This window comes from Hipposideros armiger, unplaced genomic scaffold, assembly GCF_001890085.2.
Source record: "Hipposideros armiger isolate ML-2016 unplaced genomic scaffold, ASM189008v1 scaffold_946, whole genome shotgun sequence".
Lineage (NCBI taxonomy): Eukaryota > Metazoa > Chordata > Mammalia > Chiroptera > Hipposideridae > Hipposideros > Hipposideros armiger.
The window spans coordinates 495,690-510,421 of record NW_017732296.1 but is presented as its reverse complement, the minus strand read 5'-3'; the positions used below and the strand labels follow the sequence as shown (position 1 = coordinate 510,421).

General features: G+C 36.9%; 1 protein-coding gene across 6 annotated transcripts in view; it reads left to right on the top strand.

Annotated features, from left to right (window-relative positions):
• The window catches only part of HIVEP1 (HIVEP zinc finger 1), a 147,665-nt gene that overhangs the window by 63,831 nt on the left and 69,102 nt on the right, over nucleotides 1–14,732 (top strand). For all 6 annotated transcript variants that reach the window (XM_019630798.1, XM_019630800.1, XM_019630796.1 and 3 more), the window contains one exon: nucleotides 10,666–10,719. In XM_019630798.1, coding sequence (XP_019486343.1) covers nucleotides 10,666–10,719 — 54 coding nt within the window. The remainder of the gene's footprint in view (nucleotides 1–10,665; nucleotides 10,720–14,732) is intronic.

Genomic DNA, 14,732 nt, shown 5'->3' with positions numbered 1-14,732 from the left:
TGTTCCCATTCCTATGCAATGGATAGTGAGTTTATGTGTCTACTAAATATGTGATAGGGGCACAAGGAAGAAAAATTCTTGCTTCTGTTTTAATTAGAATGTAGTCACCTGTGTAATGCTATACAGAGAGAGGCCTATTGAGAGTCGGAGATGTGGCACAGATGTCTTGGAGTTTCAAGTCTTTCCATAGAGATGAATCTTGCTGAAGGGATGTTGTGTATCAACTAGGAGGCCAGGGCTTGAACCATCCAGGTTTATGAAGGGGAGGAGGGCGGAGCTGAGGTATCCATACGCACAAGGGGGGCCAGCACAGTGGTGGTGCGCTCAGGGGCAGTTAGCTGGGAAGGTCACAAGTCATAGCTGTTTGCTGGGTCCGTAGTAGAAAACAGAAATATCAAAATATGATTTACCTCAAACTGATATTTCATCCATTTAGAGTTGTAGGAAAAAAAATGGAGTTTTAGTCTTCCCTTGTCCAGTCTTATGTGCCTCTGAATATTCTTCTTCTTACCACTATTTCTTTCCTTCTTTCCTCACCTTTCTAATCTCTGCCCTCTTTTTTTTCCTGCTGCTTTTTTTTTTTTTTTAAGATTTTATTGGGGAATTGGGGGAAAGGATCAGACAAGTCGCTGTCCTTTTGTTCTAAAGTCTAGTAGAGAAGGACTTCGCTTCACTGGCCCATGCTGGTATTATCATTGCATTCTTCCCGGTGAGGCAGTTGCTCGCCAGCCATTGGACGGCCGCTCACTCGGTCGGCCCTTTTTCCTGCTTCTTGGAGAGATATATTTGTGTCTGTTGTAATAATTTGAGATCACAAAAGGGAACCAATGGAACCAGAAATCTGAAATACATGATATTATTTACCCCAGCCATAGTACAGTTGTCACAGTTCCTAGTACACTGAGCAGTAACTGTTTTCTGATGTGAATTAATGGTGAGTGGGCTTCCAGGATGGAGGTGAGGAAGCTGTGCCAGGAAGAGCCCCCGGGCACAGAGTAAGAAGGCGGCAGCCCTAGGTAATAGCTACACTATATATTGAAGTCCTTCCTTTCCCCCTACCTTCCTTTAATAAGAGGGCTTAAAAAGGTATTATAGGGAAAAATTGATGTACTATTTGCTGACTAGGGGTGGGGCACCCAGCCAGCCTGAAGAGCCAGAAGCGATTTTTTTCAGTCTTACTTAGAGATGTACACCTCCTGGGTCTCTTGCAGTCATCTCTACACCTACATCTTTAGTCCTGAACTCGATTTGTGTGTGTTTGTGTTGTGTGTGGGCGTGCATACGTGCGTGCATATGCACGCATGGGGGGACACTCATGTATGTGTACATGTGTGACTGTGTTACTGGGTAACCCAAGTAAAGCTAGTGTTTAGCCTGTCAGGATAAGAATGCTCTGTCTTCATATTTCTTTCTCTCCCCACCATAGTTACCATGACTACCTCCTTTCATTCACTGTCTGATAAATCATCAAATAGGAAGAGAAAACCAGTGTTGTCATACTCTAATAATAATAATACCTCAACCACAGTGGGCAAAGTATTTTAATGTGATTATTAGAAACTCGACTAATCTATGTCAGTTTTCATTATCTTTTTACAATAGTTTATTATGTTTAGTTTTTAAAATTTTCAAACGTTGAATTTTGCAGCTTGAAATTTATTTTCTAGTTTAGGGCTCACATTAACAATAAACATTCGGGCTGTTTTTGGTGTCACACTTATTAAGAGTATATGCGTTGGCTTTGCTTTTAGAAGTGTAATGTAATTGGATCCGTAGCCAGGAAGCACCCAGGAGCTTTCCCTTCAGTGTCCTCCTGGGTGTCCACTAACGTGGGCTCCTTGGATAAGGCAGGCCCATTATGTGCCTGCTGCCTGCTGCTGCCTCTGGGACCTGATACAAAGTTGCTTCCAAGAGCTGGCTGATAAGACTTTTTCTTCCCCTTACTACTTGCATTTTATACAATTTTGAATCTTGATTTGATAATACCTGTAATTTAGAGAACATCAATTTTCAAGTTTGGCTGCATGTTGGAATCAACCTGGACAACTTCTAAAAATACTGATTTAATTGGTATGGGGTTCAGCCTCAGTATCAAGATTTTTAAATCACTCTGATATTAAGTGACTCTAATCTGCAGCAGTTTGAGTTTTGCTGTTTTAGGTGATGTGTTCAGGGTCGTCAAACCGGGAGCTGGAAGAGTGGCACTAAGGGACTAGGCCTTCTGCTAAATTGCTTTGGCAGCTTTCTAAAGAAGGAGCTTTTCAACTTTAGTCTCAACTCCTTGGCTTGACTCCTCGTGCGCTCCCAAATAGTGTGAGATTTCTGGGAAGGAGACTTCAGGAGTTTGCTTTGCTTTTTACTTCTTAGGAAATGTGTGCTCAACCATACAAGCCAGTGGTCTTCGTAGCACCCTCTAGGGATAAAAAGGTATAATTATCCCACTTTAAAAGCCCAGAGTTTGAACAGTGGCCTGACACAGTTCTTAGCTCTGCTGATCAAGTCTAATTAAGTAACTGTCTGTAAAGTGAAACCAGATGATATTAAGGGACAAAAAATAATTTAAAAGCCTTAGATGGCTCAGTGTAACACACTTATTGTATGTATGTGTACATTTTGTTATTTTCATGGTCAGTTTTGATACCAGGATGATTTTCTTACGGAAGAAACTTTGTATATAGTTAACCTGTAATTTTAAAAGCACAATGGAACATAGGTCTCCTTTTCGCTTTGAACTATTTAAGTTTTTCTCAGTATCATGATGGAAAACTGCTTTCGGAAAAGGATAAATGAACAATTTTGCAAAGGACAGGCCACAAAATTATAGCTAGATTAGGCATTTCACATTTTAGATTTTATCATGGCATATTTTGTTCCTAATCTTCTTTGCTGTTCCTTGACTCATTATCATACTAGGTTTAGGAGATTGTTCCTGTCAATCTTTATCCCTGCTTTTTCCCATTGCCACTCTAGATCTTTTTAAAATCCTTGAAGTCTTTATAAAAAAATGATTATAACCTCTAGCAAGATTTTCAGGGCCCATCAGACTCTCAGCTCTCCTCCTCTGCCTTTGGTTCCTACATCGTCTCCTTTATCAGTTCCTTCCTAGCCATCTTGTATATTTATTTGGTCGATCACATGAATGACTCTCTAGCACCTTTTATCTCACTGAATTCTTTGTCCTTCCTCCTGGAAAAATCTACGTTTGGCATTCCTTCTCCCGTTTTTCATCCAGGTTCCCATACTTTGTTAGAATAAATAGCAATGCTTTGGACATTGGAGTCACCAAAAATTCATGGATTTCCACATTCACAGATCCCTACTTGCTGTTCATCAATGCTTTTATTTGTCCTTAAAATTGGTTAGCTCTTCCATTCGCATCAATATCTTTGTCTAATTTTTCCAGTCTCTAAGATCTCTTATACAAACACTAAAGTCCTTTTCTCTGTAGAAACTATGCCTGTTATCTCAATAAAATTGAGGTAACAGGATATGAACTCCCACAAACTCATCCTTCACATCCGCCAGCTTTGCACCTGGTCTACCTTCCTCCTTCCCTTTCCTCAGACCACAGAGGGTTGTCCCGGGTATTTCCCAGTTCAAAACCAACCCTCCACGTAGACTCTCCATGTTGTCTTCTATTGTACTTTCTCCAGAGCCTTGCCCCTTTGTATCCTCCACTCTTTCCTGTATCTTTCCTCTCTTTTCATTAGTTTCTCCCCTTGTGTCTATAAACACCTTTGAAAAACACACCAAACCAAATAACCTTCCCATGACTGTGTTTCTTGCTGATCCCCCAGTTCACTCTCTTCTGGCAAATATCTTTGTTTGCGGAATGATTATTAGAATAGTACTGGGTGAATATGATGACGTGTATCCCTTTACATTCATTGTTGAAGGTTTTTGTTTGTTTTGGTTTTGATTTTTGGTTTTTCTTACACTAGAGATAGATGCGATTCAATCAAGCATGTTTTGTACATTATTTAAATTACTCCCCTCCCCCGCAACCATGTCCTGTTTGCTGTTACAGCTTATAACAGCATGCTTTGTAATACTGAAATACCTTTGCATACTTATTTTACACCCTACTCGGACCTGGCTTTCTTATCTTTGAACATACTTCTTCATATAGATTGTTACATCCCTATTTATATGTGAGACTTGTCTATAGTGTTGGGTTTTGTGCCTTTGTTCACCAGCTTTATGAAGTGATTTAGAACTCCTTTTGTGTTATCTTGTGCTCTGAAATGGTTTACGAAATGCATTATCCTTCACAATTGGAAAGAATTTGATAAAACTCTCTGGGCCTTTACAAAAAAGGAAATGCAGTGTTATTCTCTGGTAACTTTGTCAATTTTATTCATGGTTGTTATTCTAATTGGGCTTTTCTTTTCCTGGATCAAGTTGAGTAATTTTATGTTTTTCTAAAATTTTGAGTAGTTAATCCCAATTTTCAAATTCATTAGCAGAGTCAAGTCTGTATTTTTTTTCACTTATTTCAAGCAATATTTTTCAATTTGAAAATAACTGGTCTAGACTAGACTTTTTCGACATTGTAAAGTGTCCTCTTCCTCAAAGTCATAGTTCTAGAGGGGTATGCAAGATGTGTAACTTTCAGGTTAAAATGTGTTACTTCTAATGGTAGATTCACTTAGCTGATTTAGTAGTGAACGCTGGGGTAATCTTCATTTAAAAGAGCATATATTAAAGAGTATGGGTATGGGATACATTTTAACATTATGTCATTGTTGTATATATATTTAGTCTTATTGAAATAGCTCTGGCAGTTAACAGTAAGAGTAAGGAGCGTGTACTGACGTGTAATGAGGAGCTGTAGGAGTTAGGCTTATTCAGTAGTAAAAATAGTACAGTCACATATGGTGATCTTTTTTCAATCAGATGGTATCTCTTTCAGTAAATAGAGGTGCCTTTTACAGTTCATTAAGATCTACTTCATAAAATTTTATGATTAGCATTTCTACTTGGGGTATTCAGGGCTAAGTGAAGAGGGAGAGTAGTAGCACAGAGGTTCTAGATGCCTATCAACACAGCGAGAAGGAAGACTAAGCTGATAGAATTAGGGTAGAAATTATTTTTTAAATTTATTTTTAATTACAATTGATCTACAATGTTATTAATTTCAGGTGCACACCATAGGGATTAGACAGTTATATGCCTTATGAAGTGATCACCCCAATAAGTCTAGTACCCATCTGACACCATGCATAGTTATTATGATATTATTGACTATATTCCCTACGCTGTTCTTTGCATCCCCGTGGCAATTTTTATTACAGGCAATTTGTCCTTCTTAATCCCTTTCAAGGTAGAAATAATTTATATCGTTGATAGGTTGAATGGAGTAGTAGTTGATTCAAGTGCTTTCAGTGTACTTTTATAGTTTCCCAAACACAGAAATCGTTTATAATGTTAAAGAGAATACAGTGCTAGGTTCTTAAGTAAAACTACCCAGTGCCAATTTTCAATATTGTGTGCAAGTGTTCCTTTTTTTTTTTTTTTTCAGAATAGATCAGTGTTTCTATGTGTCACTTGGCAGGTTATGTTAGCATTTATATAATCAGTACATCACTCAGGTCCATTTTATTATTACTGTATTATTGTTAATTATTATTACTAATGATCATGAGATATGTAGCTATAGAGAAATGGGGTCCTACATGCAAGATTTGGTGGTAGCACAGAGCAAGGAGAGACAGACTCTGAATGAGGGTGTTAGAGAAGGTGCCCTAGAGAAGGTGACATATTGAAAGGATGTCACAAAAGAGAAGGGATGGGGTGGGAGAGGCATTCTGGGAAGAGTCTTAGAGATCTGACAGAACCTGCCCTCCTGGTGTGTCTGAAGCTGAAAAGAAAAACAGGAGTGGGGGTGACTGGAGGAGGGCAGAGCGGTAGTGGGATCACAAAGAACTTTGTTAGCCACACAGGGGAATCCAGGCTTTATGTTTACCACCTAATTGATAATAAAATGATTGTTTAAAGGCTATAATCATCTGTAAGCTCCTTTACAGAGCCCTTTTGTTTTCTTTGTAGCTCTAGTTCTTCCTATTGTACCTGACACAGGGTAGACATTCCATACAATAAAAAAACACAGCTTTTTTAAACCAAATCCTAACAGTTTAGTGCTTTGGTTCCTGAAACTGTGATGTCCTGGATCTCAAGGCTCTCGAGGAGTAGTGTTCAGGCATCTGAGATGGTGAGGGAGCCCTCACACTTCTCCATGGGGTCAAATGGTCAGAGAGCAAGAGTTTGCTGTGAACTCTTATTTGAAGATTGCTTTATTTTTTATTGCTTTATTAAGTGATCTGTTTTTGTTTGTAAAGATTTTATTGGGGAATTGGGGGAGGAAACAGTGATGGGGAATTGGGGAAGGGAACAGACATGTTGCTTTCCTTTTTTTCCTCAGTCTAGTTGTGGAGGACATTGCTTCACTGCCCCATGTTGGTATTGTGATCATTGCTCTCTTCCCAGCTGCCAGCCACTCATGCCGGCTGCTGACCACTCACGGTAGCTTATGACAGCCCACTGCAGCCTACGCCATCACTGGCGACTCACGGCAGCCCAGTTCCAGGTCGAGCTGTTGTTCACCATCTTAGCTGTAGAGGGCGCAGCATCACTGGCCCATGTGAGATCTGAACCAAGGCCCTGCTGCTCAGAGCTTGCACTCCCAAGCCAACTCTTAACCAACTGAGCCACTCTGCTGGCCCCCTTAAGTGATCTGTTTTTAATTACCTTGTCTTCTCCCCTTGAACCCTAAAAGAAAAGTGGTGTCTCAAGGGCTCTAGGACATTTTATTTTCTCAGTAGTTTCAGATTATGTTTCACAAATAGACTTATTTTCTTTATATATAATTATGAATAATGAAAAAATTATTCTTGCATTGTTTTCTTGTACAAAAGTTTTTAAATTTGTAAAGCATTATACAAGATTGCTCATAGTTTACCATTAACAGTTTCTGTGCTTCATCAGAGAAGAAAAACTATAAAAAGTTGTAAATTTTTAATAGTTACTGAACTAGAATATTACCTCTAATATTAGTACCTCCTCTCCTAGCCTGTCACTCTGTCAGCCATGGGCCCCTCTGCATCTTAGGGAAGACTGTGGGTCTACTCATATGTTGCTGGCATCTTTTCCAGGTGACAACTCTGAGTATATTTAGTAAAAACTGAATTAATTAGAACATTAGCATCTTAATGTAAATACAGTAAGAAGTCATTACAGTTAAGAATGTGTGACTTACTCATGGTATGAGTGTCCATTCTGTATGTATATTTATATTTATTTTTAATCAACAGCAACAGAGAAACTATTTCTGAGTGTGTAGTTCTCAGTGAAATTGTTACCGGAGATAACAGTGGCAGTGGGGAGGGCATGATGGGAGATGTCTCAGAATCTGAGATTCCGTCCTCAACAACACGCCCTCCACCCCCCACCCCCATCAAGGCTTATAGTGAGACATATTCTTGCTGGGAAGTGTTACTCTTGGTAAAAAGAACAGGGTAGGCCCGGCCGAGTGGCTCAGTTGGTTAAGAGCTCGCTCAAGAGTTTGAGCTCTGAGCAACAGCGGTTCGAGTCCCGGCCCAAGCTGAGCGTCCGCTGAGCTGCCAACAGGTAGCAGGATGATTCAGCTTAAAAAAGAACAGGGTAAAAAGGGGGGAGGGCGGTAAAACAGATGTGCCAAGAACTGCTTGTGTCAGTGAGTTTCAGGCTGCAGGTTTAGTCCAGCAATGGGTGCAGAAATCAGTATTGCTGGGCAGGTTCGGCGTTTTTCATTTTTAATAGGAAAGGGTATACAAAGTGGAGTGTGTGGGTGAGTTTGTCTCTGAGTTATGCATACACACATGTATGCACCTGTAATTGGATGGAATGCAAATTATATTTCTTGCTCTGGGTCATAGTGAAAAAAATAAATATTGCTGTTAAATGTTAGTAAATTGCCTTGTGTAAACCAGTCAGGAGCATATAATAAATGACTACTTTCTCTAGTTTTGGAGAATGTCTTCAAAACACCATGTTTTACCAGGAGAATCATACAGCAGTTTAAATATAAACAGGAATTTTATAAAAATGGAAGCAAAAGCTTTTAATAGTAGCTGTTTACAATTACCTATTGAACCCGAACTCTAAGTAAAAGCACTAAAGTAGATGCTTATCCCTAACGTAATAGATATCCTAAATCTACTGAGTTATACACTGTTATTATCAAGAGAAAAAGGCAGATTAATTGAAAAATTTAAAAACAAAGATTAGTATTTTGTGATTGAATGTAACTTGAGGTCATTTTGTAAGAATTTGTTGTATTAAAGTACAAACAGAAGATGGCCAAACCTCAGTATACTAAATAAATAGCAGCTGGTCGTTAAATATGTGTTAAGTCATGAGTTTTGTTGCTTTGAGCCACAATGATTCTATTAATAAAAAGTTGTTTTATTATGTAATGCCAAATTATGTGTGCATAAACTTAAACACAGTTATTACTAATGACTATATAATATATACATATTCTGCTTATGGTTCTTAAGTTTGGTTGCACTACTGGCGTAGAAATAATAGTGTTTTTCTCTTTTGTGTTACTCAAGGACTGTATATTTAAATTATGCGATTTGTTTATTTACATTTTAAGTATCTACAACGTTCTTAGTGTGTTGTATTTTTAAAAAGGTGGGCCTTGTGCTTTTGTTACTTGTATTAATATAGATTTCATCCGTGCATTTGATATTTTCAAATTACTATTGAATGCAGGATCCATTTTCTGCATTTAATAAGAGTGGTTTTTTGGTTTTTTTTTTCAGGATTGTTTTCAGTTTCACTCATTTCATGAGATGTATAAATAAGAAAAATTTTATTTTTCCAAAGGTTATCTCTATTGCTTATAAATCTTATTCTGGATCTGATAATTAGCAGGAAGCAATTAACAATTGCTGAGGGGAATGCATTTGTCAGGATGAAAATTTAGTTATTTTTGACCGTTGCTGATACATAGTATTTAATATTTCAAACTAGCTAGTTTCCTTTACTCTGCTGCTCTCCCTTTGCCTTGATTTGGCAAGCTTGATGGATCAATAGGCAGAGAGAAGTTTGATCAGTAAATCTAAGGTTCTCTCTGAATTTCTGGCTTTTCTGGCAAGGCTGATGGGGGAAGAGGCAGGGAAACCAGAGTTTGAAGGGCCTGTGGTAGGATCTGTACCTTTTATTTATTTGGGGAAGGATGCCATTTTAGAAGTTACATCTTCCTTGGCCAGTAGTGGTAGGTTTAGCATTGGAGATCATTTTAGGGGCTGATTGTGTATGCCAGAAGGCATAAATGGCTGATATACCAATATTATGAAACTATACTTCCATGGACTATCTAAAATATTATATATTTATTTCAGTACAAAATAGTACCCTGGGAATTTTATAACTTTTACCATTTACCATTATAATAAGCACTTAGACCACTATGTTAAATTTGGAATTGGTCACTGTCACAGTCATCAAATACATATATATATACATATATATGTATATATATGTATATATATAAATATATATCAATATTATAAATTTTATAAGGATATATAAATTATATATGTAAGGATATATAATATATATATATATCCTTATAAAATGTAAATTTATTGTTACCAAAATAGTAGAATGTGTGCTCACTTACAAAGTCAGCTGTGCCCCAAGTCTCAGATGGAAGAACGTGCAGGCTGTGGGCCTTCAGTGTCGTCCGTCTCCTGTCGGCTCCCGAGGCGGCCCTCCCAAGCCTTGGTCAGTTGTTGCTTGTGGATTGCACCTAACCTTTCAATACTTTGTGCATATGTAACAGTCCTGTGGTCATTAGTTCTCTATGGTATCTCTCTAATGCAGTATTCTACCTGTATGTTTCACAGATAAGCCTATCCTGTTATCATGTGTTGGCAGAAGCGATGGGTGTCATGCTCCTCGTCAGCTCGTTTCCTTTCTTTTTCTTCCATGTTTGAGTTACGTCTTAGGCCATCTATGAACTTTGCTTAGACTTGCTTGTAAGCTGATAGGCATTTGTTATATCTCTGATCACATCCCTGTTGGGCACTTACATGTCTTCATAAGGAAGAACTATTTTTAGTTACATTTATTAGGCAGTTAAATGTTTTTTAACTATAGTTCAGTATTTAAAATACACTAATTATTTGCATTATGGAAACAGTTAATTGGAAGTGGTCCTTGTGACTAAGACATGATTAAAATTATAATTTCAGAAGGGAATATATTGTTATTTTAGCAATTTACACATACTGGGTGTACCAAAAAGTATATACAAGTGGACACTTTGGTCAACGTTGCTCAAGCGTTAGTTCGCCATAATCAGAAGTGTCTGGACGCTGATAGTAACCACTTTGAGCACCTCTTGTAATTGCAGAAGTCAAACGTGACTTGTATTCATCTTTTGTTATTGTTATATATTATTATGGGTATATAAAACAATTTTAATAGTTTTTTCCTTTCTTAAAATGTATATACATTTTTTTGGCACCCTCTGTATTTGTTTAATAAATAAATTCATTTAACAAATATTTATTACTGTGTGTCAGATACTGTTTATAAGAAGTATGTTTGTTTTACTGTATTCTTATTTGTATATGTTGAATTGATTTTTAAAAATGTCTTTGTTTTTCTTAGACAAAATTGAAGAAGCACAAAAAGAACTTAATGGAGCAGAAGTGTCAAAAAAAGGTAAATTATATTCTCTATGCTGTATAACTGAAATAAATAAATTTTAAAAAGGTAAATTAAAATCAACCCCAGTATAAACTTTAGTCTTACAGATTCCTGTGTAGACACCTTGTAATTGCAGCCTTACTAACTCAATCAATGTAAGCATATGACAGAATTAAAAGTCACCTTAAGCTAATCGATACCTAAAAGTATATGGACTTTGCTTTATGAAATGTTTTAGCTACATAGCACATTTTATAATTGTTTCCCACCTATTAATGTATTGCTTGTAGGAGTGTGGTTGTTGTAGGAGTGAAAGTGCTGGTAAGAGTGAAGGTTGTTGCAGCTCTTTTGAAAGTCCTATTCATGAGACTGTCCCACAGCAGTAAAAGTACAAGTATAATGGACACTGGTAGGTATGTTCACACCTGTGTGTGCATATGAGTGTTCATGTGATGCAGTATTTTTTTGAAATGAAAAAAATCTAAACGGCAACTAAAATAATGGATGCTAGAAGTGGAGGAATAGTTTAATAAATTTTAGTGTATTTATTTTTTGGGATGTCACACAGCTTTTAAAAAATGTTAATTATTTCAAGTGACTATGAAAATTTGTTGCAAAGTGAGAAGAATGAAATTGCAATGTACCATGTTAAAATATGATACCATTTTTTGGTTCAATCGAAAGCATATATGATTGCGTGCATGTGCACTGACACACACACACACACACACACACACACACACACACACATGCTTATAGGGATTGGATAAAGTTTGAAAGGATTTGTATACAAATACGTTTACAATGGTGGGAAAAAGGGCAAAGAAAGATGATAAACTTCTATTTATATGTCCTTGTGTCCTTTCAGTGTTTACAATGGGTATAATTTTGTATAAAATTATAAAACGGCAAAACTTGGTTTTTATCATAGAAAGCATACTGATTATTTTTTCAAGCAATATAAAAAATACATTCAATGTAGAACAGTCTGCAGGGAGGCGAAGACCGTGAGGTGGATAGCGTTCCAACAGTCTTTTAAGTGACTAAAATTGATTTAAAGTTCTCTGTGGCATTTATATTTCATAATTTATTATTTCTTTGTCCTTGTTACATCTTCTAATCACAGTGGAATATTTTGGCAGAGTAAATTAGCCATGTAGGATTCCAGTTGAGTGTCTTTATTTATTGATTTTTCTTTTTAAAATATGTTTTAAATCTATTGGGTTGCTGGAAAAGTCATGACATATTTTTTCTATGTTTTTCGTTGCAAAAATGCATCATGACTTTTCCAACAACCCAATAGTTAGGTTGTTAACCAGATACCTTTGGTGGAAATAATTTCTGGCTGTCCGGGTCGACCCAGCCTGTGAAAGCTCCAGTGTTCTTTGGGGTTGGTCTGATAGTTATGCAACAACCTTAAGGAAGTGTCCTCCTGCTCCTTTTTCCCCTCCCCTCGCCCCATTTTTCCATGGAATCTCTGGAAAGTCCATATCATATATGACTTTTTCTTGACATTCTTGCAGAAAAGCAAGAAAGAGCAGAGAAGTCACCATAGCTATGCTGTCTGTTTGAAACGCTGTCTGAAAATCCCTTCCCCACATCTCTGTAGGCATAGAGCATTGAAGACACTCAGGCTATAAGAGACTTGAGGATTAAACTTCATTTAAAAAAATTTTTTTATTAAATTTATTGGATAACATTGGTTAGTAAAATTACATAGGCTTCAAGTGTACAATTCTATAATACATCATCTATAGATCACATTGTGTGCTGACCACCCAGAGTCATTTCTCCTTTTCATCACCATATATTTGACCCCTTTTCCCTCTTCTACCATCTCCCTCCTCTCTTACTACTCTGGTAACCACTTAACTGTTGCCCGTGTCTACGAGTTTTTATTTGTTTGTTTGTCTTGTTCATTTGTTGCTTTCAGTTTTATATCCCACATATGAGTGAAATCATTATGGTTCTCCCCTTTTTTTTTGCTTGACTTACTTCCCTTAGCATGATAATCTCACAATAAACTTCATGTTTTATGGTCATCCTTTTTCACATCTAGTGACGGTTTAGAGCTGCTTCAACTTGCAAAATAATGTATGCTTGTTTTCTTTTTTCTCCTTTCTTACCCTTGTGGCAAAGAGTTTTAAGAACAATGAAATAATTGGCTGATAGGAAGGAGGAAAGGGAACAAGGGTTCTAGAGAAAGAAAGTAGATAATGAAGTTTCAAATCATCTAGTGGGCTACATTTGGCAGGACTTAGTATTTAAGACCTAGCATGAATACCAAAGGAGCATTGTTCTGTGCACTTCATTACCTAGAATTACTGCTTGGCTTTCATTTTTACATAAACATTCTGTGCAAATTAAAAATAAAATTGTTTTCCTCTCAAATATAATTAAGGAGTAATATCAGTTTGTCTTTAACTACATGAGATAAAATCTTTGAGTAATAAAGCTGTTGAGATTTCTCAAATCTTTGCTGAGATATCTATTTTATTAAAGCAAGTTCATTTCTTCCTTTGAAAAATATACTTTAAAATCTAGAATTATTTATTGTTTTTACTGATTAAGATGAGTCATCACATTTTTACTATTTTTCCAATGTGCTTTTATTTCCCCCTGCAAGTTTGACTTTTTTTCTATATCTGCTTTTTTTTTTTACAATGCTCACAGTTCTAATTCTTTATCTCCATTGTAGATACTGTGGTCCTTAACTTTCTGAAAGTTCTTTCTCACCTCTCCTTTTTTAACCATTAGGGCAAGTAACTAATTTATCTTCAGAAACATTTAACTTAATGGTAGGGTATTTAAAACAAACAAACAAACAAAAAAACCTTGTTCATTAATAGATTAAAAAAACGTCTTTCCTCTTTTATAACATTTTAAGGAAGGATTAATCTGTGTAATATGGTGTCATAAAAGCTGACTTCTGTCCATTACATACCAGTAAAATATAAAAGTGCACTAAATTATGTTAAAGTATCTTATTCTTTCTCACTGCTTATGAATGAAAATCAGATGACTTTGATTTATTCTGATTTTAATCAATTTGAGAAAAAATATAGCATGCAACATTCATACAATTCTCCATAATGTCATTATATTCTTCCTCACAGTGCTATTTACTTGTTCTTCACGTCCATTGTGCTTGACTCGGTTTTTAAAATTATTGCACAGGATTTAAATAAAATAGTGAATGTCACAGATCAGGTCATGCAATATGTATAAAATAAACTGGGAAGAAATAAGTAGATCAGTTTATTAGGAGAGCTTTTACGTGCTACCTCTTAAATAAGCTTTAACTTTAATACTTTGTTTACATTTTTTATCATACAATATTTGACATGAGTTAATATCTGTAAGGTATTACATTATAAAGCATAAGAATAACATGGTAATCTTCGGTTAGGAGCCAATTTAAGAATCGGCACGTTGCTAAAAACTGTTGCAGCAGCCTACATGCGAGTCTTACGGTATTCCACTAGCTTCTCTGTCCTCAACTCAGTGCCCCATCATTTTAGTGCTTTGTAAAATTAATTATGTATGTATGTATGTATTATTATTATTATTATTTTAAAAGATTTTATTGGGGAATTGGGGGAGGGAACAGCATTGGGAAATTGGGAAAGGGGAACAGACAAGTTGCTGCCCTTCTGTTCTTCAGTCTAGTTGTGGAGGACGTCGCTTCACTGGTCCATGTTGGTGTTGTGATCATTGTGCTCCTCCCAGCTGAGGCAGATGGACGGCCTCTCACTGCAGCTCACACTGGTTGTCAGACACTCACGGTAGCTTACGTCAGTCCCACTGCAGCCTACGCCATCACTGGCGACTCACGGCAACCCAGCTCCAGGTCGAGCTTCTGTTCACCATCTTAGCTGTAGAGGACACAAGCAGCGTCACTGGCCCATGTGGGATCAGAACCTGCAGTCCTGCTGCTCAGAGCTTGCACTCCCAAGCCAACTCTTAACCATCGAGACACTCGGCCGGCTCTAATTATGTATTCTTAAACAATATGCTTTTAGTTTTGG